Source organism: Cydia pomonella, chromosome 6 (genome assembly GCF_033807575.1).
Source record: "Cydia pomonella isolate Wapato2018A chromosome 6, ilCydPomo1, whole genome shotgun sequence".
Lineage (NCBI taxonomy): Eukaryota > Metazoa > Arthropoda > Insecta > Lepidoptera > Tortricidae > Cydia > Cydia pomonella.
Window position 1 is genome coordinate 2,575,886 of NC_084708.1, and position 9,793 is coordinate 2,585,678.

At 37.1% G+C, this 9,793-nt stretch overlaps 1 protein-coding gene across 1 annotated transcript; it reads left to right on the forward strand.

Moving 5' to 3' along the window:
- Window positions 1-1,248: 1,248 nt before the first annotated feature.
- On the forward strand, window positions 1,249-9,082 carry LOC133518692 (uncharacterized). Its single transcript, XM_061852368.1, has 4 exons — window positions 1,249-1,527; window positions 1,708-1,798; window positions 2,424-2,663; window positions 2,899-9,082. Exons 1-4 carry the CDS (start codon window positions 1,447-1,449, stop codon window positions 2,940-2,942), a joined length of 456 nt encoding a protein of 151 aa, XP_061708352.1. The 5' UTR covers window positions 1,249-1,446; the 3' UTR covers window positions 2,943-9,082.
- Window positions 9,083-9,793: the final 711 nt, after the last annotated feature.

Sequence of the window (9,793 nt, forward strand, 5' to 3'; positions counted from 1 at the left end):
AATGTTGAATACATTTAAATGTCTCGCAGGGTTGTACCGGCGACAAAAAAAATGTGTTGGTGGTTTGGTTAATGACGGGGCGGCCGCGCGGTGTACTATTTGCAGTAGTTGATCCTACGGAAGCAAAAAAATTATTAAACGTATTCGTCACTAGATGCGGATCGTTTATAATACCACCGTTTATATTTAGACTCATATTTTCGGTTTTCTTTATTTTGGCTTTATTGGTTTGTTCGCCAATAATTTGCCACATTGTTTTTATCTTGTTTTTGGATTTGTTAATTTTATTAATATTGTTAATTTTTTTTATATATATACTGCTCGTTTTAGAATTTTATCATATGTTTTAAAATGCTGTTTTAAAACTGGGTCGCCTCCTTGGTGCATTAATATTTTTAGTTGGCGTTTGTGTTCTGATGAAACTTTCAATCCCCGGGTTAACCATTGCCTTTTTGGTATGAGTTTTGGTTTGAAAGGTTTTTTTGGAATGCATTGATCAAGTAGGTTTTTAATTTCATCATGGAATCGGTCAAAATTTTCGTTTATGAAATATGAAATATTGTAATACCATAATTGAATTCGGCATCCCCGATTTATACGAAAACGATACCAAACTTGGCCTTTTTTTTATACTACGTCGGTGGTAAACAAGCATACGGCCTGCCTGATGGTAAGCAGTCTCCGTAGCCTATGTACGCCTGCAACTCCAGAGGAGTCACATGCGCGTTGCCGACCCTAGCATTCCCCTCCTCGTTGAGCTCTGGCAACCTTACTCACCGGCAGGAACACAACACTATGAGTAGGGTCTAGTGTTATTTGGCTGCGGTTTTCTGTAAGGTGGAGGTACTTCCCCAGTTGGGCTCTGCTCTAGATCTGGAATGATATAAAGATATCAAGATAGAGTGTTTTTAATTTTGTTGCATTGCGTAGAACATAACATACCTACGCATTGACATATAACAAGTCAATTAACATATGCAATCACGGGCGCACGCTTGTTTCATCTATATCTCTTGTATCCCAAATCCACTCCCAAACCCTTTCTCAAGCAACTTAAAGTTTTCAGGAGCTGTGATCTGCTTGTTAACGCCATCTATCGAAAAGTTTTGAATTCATTTTTATACAGATGTCATTAAAGGTCGACATCGACACTGATATAGAAATAAGTTAATAAAAAATATATTATACATAAAAAATTAACTGTAATACGTCTCAATCACTTCAAATAATTTATATTTGATTGTTTATTTCATATTTATGCAGTAAGACATAGATAACCTTACTCAATTCTGCCATAGATTATAGAAAGAAAGCCGTCAATGTCAAAATTGACGTCCAATGAAATCCGACCGCGCAAATTACGGATTTCGTATCGATTTTCACTGCCGTAAATATTAAAACTTGACCTGTTACAGCATTCCAAGTTCCTTTACTACCCTCGTCTCAATGTCAACACAATCGAAAACAAAAGCCATGCCTCTATTAGACTTGAAAATGTACGTGCGAGTAGTGGCGGCAGTGTTCTCTGTAAGTTTAACTGTATTTATTTTTGTATATTTACTGTTTATTTTGTCTGAGTTTGCACAAGGTTGTTGACTTACGAATGAAGAACATAATTAGCTTAAACGGTGGCTGTGATTATGTTCCTCGAAGCGAGAACAAGGGTCGCTTTGATTCGGTATGTTTATTTAATTTATTTGATTGCAGATTTCGTCTTCGACCGCGTTTGTGATGGCTCTGCTTCGTTTATTGAAGCCGGAATTATTCTATTTGGAGCCATTATTCAGTAGCGATTTGGGTTCGTATCCTCCGTTTAAAATAGCTTATAATCCGTATTGAAAGTAGTGTAAAGCCTTATACTGGCGCTATTGTAATGAAAACTCCTCGCTAATTACTTGTTTAGGTCACAAAATGCTTACTTGGTTGGTCTTGGTGTTTTGAGGATGCCTAGCATCTTGGCTTCGGATGAAATATTAACAATCAAGGAAAAAATTGACAAACGGTGTTGCAAAAAGGTGCAAGTTTGAGTCTTGCCCAAAGCGGTGTTTTTTTTCTATTTTTCCTCAACCCTTCTCCAGGCATAATATGATTATCAACCAAATAGGTGCCAATAGAATTTCAACTTAAGCATTTCGATTTAAGGTTCAAATTAGATTTTACTTTCGGGAAATGTAACTTGTCTTCAAATGAATCATCAAAGCTGGGTTTGTTGTAATATATTTGATTTTTTTGGGAAAACCTTGTAGATTGGTGTGGCCTGGAAAATGGTTAAATATAAAAATTTGTAGTGACACTTGCTGACATATCTACTTTCAAAAATTTATTACCTAGCATTAAAAAAAGTATTGAAACTGCAGCGTATAAAGAAATACTCTTAAAGAAAGCTCCTCTTACAAAATATTTCTAACAAATATTATTTTCAGGAGTTCACTATTTCATCTCCGGTCTAATGATCGTGACCAGCGCCATAGGCTTCCTGAACAGCTGTATTGTCATGAACCGGAGCACAGCCCTGAATACCGGTCGGAACATTACAACATGGTTGCTGCTTGATTCACTGTTTGAGACTAGCCGGGTGGTGTATGTTTTTGTGTCCGAGGTGGTGCTGAAAGGGAAGGGCCCGATACAGTTGTATGATTTGCTGATCAGCGCTGCACAATATTGTAAGTACCTATATTTATTAATAAATAGGAAGAAACAGGTTTTTATTGCTTTGAATTTGACACTTTGTTCTCGTAAAAACCGGTTTAAAAATAACGGTTTTTCGAACGAAGCCGAAATGAAAAGGTTTTGCGCCAAGTACATGATAATGGTTTAGAAATGTAACCGATTTTCGAGCCTTGGTTGTGGTGTTAAGTTGAATAGGTTATGGTATTCACTAACATATCTTCTTTTCAGTGTTGGATAGCTTCCTCTACTGCCAAATGATACTCAGACACTAGTACACGTGGAAAACTCGTAGTTTTAAATTATTAAATATATAGCACTATATAGATCCAAGATTTATAGCATTTAGTGAAAATCTTCCAAAGAATATTCTAGGCTATACATAGTTTATTATTTTCTCAAAATTATGATCTTGATAATGTAAAATATGTATTTTTCTAGAAGGAAAGATACTTACTTGATATTTAAGGAAAGTTGTGGTTGAGAAATTTGATTTGTGAGCCATTGAAAAGACATGTCAAAAAAGTTTGTTTATACAGTAAGACCAAACTTTGCATGGCATTTGCAAAAAACAAGTGTGGCAATGTCATCATTGATGTCAGATTTATATTGAAATATGACATTTGTGACACTCTCACACTTTGTTCTGCTGTTCAATTATTTTTTTATACAGGATGCTTTTGTTACCACTGCTGATTAAACTGAGGGGTGAATATGTAGGTCAATCGCGAAAAAAATCAGCTGATAGAAAACATTGATTCTGATTCACCGAAATGTATGAGACGGCAGATTTTTATCCGCCATTTCGGGGTTGTTATAGTAAAAGTTGTTCAGTATGACCAAAGATATATATAAGTCCGTATAAGATAAATAAAGTCTAAGAAAAAAACGTGCCTCGAAAAATCGAGAAAAAAATATGCACGAATAGATAGACCTTTGGCCTATACTCAAGTAGATGGCGACACCGTTTGATATATAACACATATCAGCGAAAGAACATGGGTCAAATATGCCATTCTAAGTGTTTTAGTCCTGAGGCGAAAGATGGCAGTAAAGGGTCTAGCAGGCTAAGCGAACAAGAAGTGCCCCCAACGACGGATTTTGTCGATATTTCTGGTAGTGTACTGTTAGATCCTAAGGACCCTCCATGCTTAACATCAGACCTCGATTCTCTTTTGTTTGCGAGTTATTCAGGATAACGTAAAATAATTAGGGTATCATTAAGTATTAAGTATTAAGGGGTAGTATTAAGTAGTCACTGGCATTATATGTACAGATAGAAGTACATGAACGATGACGTGTCAGCTTTAATAACATCTGACACATAATATTATCTGCATTTGTTTTTTGCATTTTGTAGTGGAAAATGGAAAACATTAAATGCAAGTCTTGTAAAAAAACATTAAAAAATATCCGTGGGAAACAAAAATGCATAGAAACAGAGCAAGAGGCTGATTTATATAGCAAATGCAGTAATATATTAATTTGCATAAATTATTTATTGTGTGGTAAGTGTCGACTTTTAGTGTATAAACATAAAGCAGTAGGTTGCAAACGCAGAGCCAGCATCGCCAATTGTATTTTAAGTGTAAGTCTCTGGACTTTTATAGTGCTACCTGCAGTGTGCTACTATTAATTATTGTAACAAAAAAGTCTTAGTCCAATTAGTTATTATTTTTGTTTGTTTTGTATAACTTGCGATGCTCACTGATTTACTTTTGATTTAGTATATATTCTCATTAAGTGAAATGTAAAATTTCTTTTGAGAAATAAAGTTCTTTAAACAATTGTTGTGCATGTACTCGCAGAAGTTGATGCTACTGCTTTATGTTTATACACTAAAAGCCGACACTTACCACACAATAAATCATTTATGCAAATTAACATATTAGTGCATTTGCTATATAAATCAGCCTCTTGCTCTGTTTCTATGCATTTTTGTTTCCCACGTATATTTTTTAATGTTTTTTTACAAGACTTGCACTTAATGTTTTCCATTTTCCACTACAAAATGCAAAAAACAAATGCAGATAATATTATGTGTCAGATGTTATCAAAGCTGACACGTCATCGTTGATGTACTTCTATCTGTACATATAATGCCAGTGACTACTTATTGGAGAATCGTTTTTTTTTGACATGAAGCACAAACATTTGTGCAAATATTTTTATATGTGTATGTAGTGGGAATTAGTGGCTACTTATGCATTTTTTTTTGGAGGTGTACCTCCGCGAAAAGTAAAAAAAAAATGGAAGGAAAAAAATATTTTTATTTTTTGCAATGAAGTTTAAGGACAGGATGCTGGTAAAAAATATGCATTTTGTAGTTTTTTTTATTGTTATCAAATATAATTTTGTTTGGTTCACGTAACTTGAATCGTTTATAAAATATGACACTTTCAATGATACCCTAATTATTTTACGTTATCCTGAATAACTCGCAAACAAAAGAGAATCGAGGTCTGATGTTAAGCATGGAGGGTCCTTAGGACCTAATAGTACACTACCAGAAATATCGACAAAATCCGTCGTTGGGGGCACTTCTTGTTCGCTTAGCCTGCTAGACCCTTTAGTAGACTACAAAATTTACTTTGACAATACGCCTTTATACTAAATTCCCTTTGGTATGCCTACATATTCACAAAAGCATCCTGTAGATACCAGGATTTGAGAATTTCTGTGTTGTGTACCTGTATAAGGGATTTGCCACACTGGATGCGTTCTGCGGTCTGCGGTCATGTTACATAAATTTCAATTTACTGACCTGACCGCAGACTGCAGAACGTATCCAGTGTGGCAAATCCTTTAGGCTGCTTCTCCAATGAGGCGGAAATGATAGACGTGCGCAAAATCAACCAATAGCATTGATTGTAACCAAGCAGAGCAGAGAATCTTTCTTCTCCGCATCAGTGGAAAGTCAGCCTTATTGTGTCGTAATGATATATAATCAAATTTCCTGTATTGCTTTAATTTTGAGCTTATTATGGTCAATATTGAGATTAATTTAGAGGTGCTGTGATTTTGAACATATTGAAAGCAGGGTTTGAGAGCAAATTTGTGTTTACTATGGCTTCGCGATGCTATTTTAACTAAATACGTGATAAGTAAAACGAAAAAACTTCTAGGTACTAGTATAGGTACAGTCAGCCAAGAAAGTGGTTTACCACTTTTCGACTCTATTACTTGACAAATAGAGTCGAAAAGTGGTAAACCACTCTCTTGGCTGACTGTACCACTCCTTTGCGTCGCGCAGTTGAGTCAGTAACTTACGCCTGTCCACACCGGATGCGTGTGTGTAGACGTGCGCGAGTAATGTCGTATAATCCTTATAAGTTAGAGGCATGGCACACTGCATCCGATTCTCACGTCGCTCCGAAGTTTGAGCGAGACAACGCTATGCGCGTATTAGAGCGACATCCCGCTCGCACGTTGGAGCGACTTGCGAATCGGATGCAGTGTGCCATCCCTCGTAAGGTACACCGCTTGCGTGACGTGTGCGTACACGGCTCCAACATTCTAGCGCACACGCACATGCACTTCTTCGCACACGCAGCCTGTATGTTCTCGCGATTTATTGATTTCTTTCGAATAAAGGCACTGAATGTAAAATTGTCCATATATATCACTCAGCGGGGCAGCCGGCCGCGGCCTAGCCAGACAATCGCTATCGCTTCGACAACGAAACGCTTTGTCTCTCTATCACTCTTCCATATTAGTGCGACAGTGACAGTTGCGTTTCGATCGCTACGGAGCGTAAACGATTTGCACGTTGGCTACGCGGCCAGGAAAGACAATTTAAACAGGACTGATTCTGAGAACATACTGAATCTGATTATAAACGAGGCCTGCGCACACCGGATGTGCGCGCTGTAGTATACAGATATTTATGAGAGATGGCACACTGCTTGCGTGAAGAGTGCGTGCATGGCTCTAACAATTTGGCAACACGCAGCCGTGCTCTGGGCTTTAATCATATTGTATTGGTAACTTTAGTATGTTTTTTATTAATATAATAATGTAAGTATAAATTTTATGAGCTAGGCGCAGAAAAGGAGCGTCCAAATATGATATCTTAGTGTAAGGTCTGAGTGGATGCTCGAGTTGGGCGTGCGGCGTGCATGTTAAAAATGCAAACGTATAGGAGCGGCCTTAGTGCACGCTGCTCACATCACTTTTGTGAGCCCGACGCCACGCTGCACGCCCCGCCGAACGCTCCGCTTCGAGCGTCCACACAGGCCTTACACTCATTATGTTTTATTTTTTAACAAAAATATAGCCAATACTCATAATTGTAAGCCTGAAAAAAAAACAAAACATTCCAAGTGTAGATAAATTCATTTGTAGATTATTTTAGAATTTGATTGCCTGGATATAAGAGTAAATATCACAATTTAAAAAAAACCTTTTATGTAAAATATCTTATAATGCTTAAAACTTTTACGCTATCATCTATTTTTTCATAGAGAACTTAGCAAAAAGATGTATACCTACTATGAGTATTATTGTACTAGTTATATAAGTAACTGATGTAGTGAGAGTGAGATCGACTGTTGAATTTTATCCACTACATAAAGTAAATCTGTGTAATAAGGAATATTACGCAAAACTCTGCGTAGGGGGCGCCACTACCACAATCCATCACAGTCTCGGGGCCAAACAAACCGCCATATTTTATTATCTGTGAAAACTGGTCAAAAAAACAGTTTAAGGCACAGTATAAGTTACTCTATGGTTAGATAGGTGCTAGTGCTGCACTCTGGCGGCAGAACATTGCAGTAATACTCCCTATTGCAACTAAGAGCCCCTAAAGCTACAGTTGTCGAGGGAGTTAGGAGTCCCCGGCATGTTTGGCCGAATTTCACCTTCCTTCAAACGGAGTTTCGTTCTCACTCTAAAACTACGTGTTGGATTGTAATGAAACTTTGCACATACAATGACATGAGGTATATCTAGCAGGGATCGGAACCGGTTTTTAGCAAAAACATCGAAATAACCATATATTTCGGTTTATTTTATACTCTAAATGTAGGACTTAGTTGTGTTTTCAGATAACGACTTCGTATTATTAGACTGCCTAATTAGAAATGAAGTAATTAACAAAGAACGAAAAAATACCGTTTCCGTTCCCATACAAAAAATACCGGTTTCCGATCCCTGATATCTAGTCCTGTGATTAGTTTATATAGCTTCAGTTTATAAAACAAATTTGAACAAAAAAAAGTTTTGTATGAAAAACTTAATTCGCTGTATTTTTTAACTATGGTATCTGAAGCTACATAAACTAATTACAGCCTATACCTTATCCTGTTGTAAGTACAAATTTTCAGAGCAATCTAGCTAGTCGTTCTAAATGAGAGCGTAACTACGTTTGTATGGAGAACGGAGCTAGCTGGGGACCCTTAAGCCTTATTGTTAAGAGTAGCCAATTGCTGTGTAGTGGGCAATAACTATAGCAGTCACCTTATGCCTGGTGGTTAAATGGCGGCAACGCTCTTACAACCGCTCTGTTGCAGGTGTCCAAAGGCGATGGTAACTGCTTAACATTAGGCAATTTGTCTGTTCGTTTGCCTTGGACATCAATAAAATCAGAGGGCTTACCGCGAACCATGTTCGATGTGTTGTCCCGGTCACACTTACGTACGAATTTACAAGTGCGACAGAGAGGCAACACGTCGAACGTGGTTCGCGGGCCCTGTGATGGGTGCAGCGCATCCACAATGGATATAGATCGTGTCATTCACGAAGACGCGTGCCTTAACTCGTAACGTCATGTTATTAAAGGTTAGATTTGACAAATCTGCGCGTCACCGTGGATGACACGAATATGCACCCCACTTTTATATCTAGAAGTAGGCGCATTTGTTCCGTACTTGAAAATGCAATAACTGGGTGTCTAGCCAAGATGCCAATCGTAGCGAACGATACGCTATAATGTTGTTCCGTCGCATTAATATGGAATAGTGATAGAGAGAGATTACCGTTTCGTTCGGTACGGCGCAAACGATTGGCATCTTGGCTAGGCCCTGTGATCTAATACATTCAACAATTTTAAAGGTGCATTTACTTCAAAGTCATAGACAGAGTTGGTTTCATTTTTACTTTAATTTTCCCCAAAGTAGACGACATAGGTGCATCAAAAATTTGGCCGTTATAATCAGGACTAAAGAAGGTATTAATCTCGAGCCCTTTTCATAAACAGATGAGACTTGTTATTTCTTCCCACCGATATCACAAAGTTTAATTATTCGTCATACAATCTTATAAATCTTGTCAAAATTCTAGTCAAAATTGTTTGGTGCTCTAGATTCAGTGTCCATTCGATTGTTAAATTGTTTTAAGCGTGTCCTAATTGCCTGTACATTTGTAACGGCGAAGGCAGGTTGTTACTGAGAAACAATAAACGTTATAGATCTTACTGGTGTTTTTATTTATTTATTTTATTTTATGAATAGGTACTCCATCATAGCAAAACCCGAAAACGTACAAATTATTTGTTTACTTTTATTCAGTGGCGTAGCGTGCCTTGGCGGGGCCCCGTATAAAAATTTGTTTGGGGTAAGGGCCCCCAGGAAGGAAAGATTTCTCACAAGAACGCACGTTGGGGGCCTCCGTGGCCCGAGGGCCCCGTATAATTGATACGGCAGATACGCCCCTGCTTTTATTTAATACCTAAAGATACAGTTATATTTTAAAACGCTGGTTTACTTCCAAATTACAAAAATACAAAAAGTGGCAAAGTGAATAGACGTTGGGGATTCGGATATATGACAACAGTAAATTTATGAAAGCTCTAAGAACCGTCAGTTTTGAATATAAAATTGCCACAGGTAAATTTGAACATAGAGATTTGAATTATGATTAGATTTATACATATCGTTGAATATTTTAATTAAAAATATGTAATTTGAATAGAATTAATAATGCAAATATTTGATTACATGAAATTAAAAATATATAAAAAATTACAAATGATGATTTTTTATTACTGACATTTAATATTGACCTACAGAAAAAAACAAAAATGAATCCATTTTTGAACGTTTCTGAACATCGTCTACCATACAAATCCACTAATCTGGCAGTTCCAACAATCCGGCAAAGGGAAAAAATCATGTGCCGGATTACC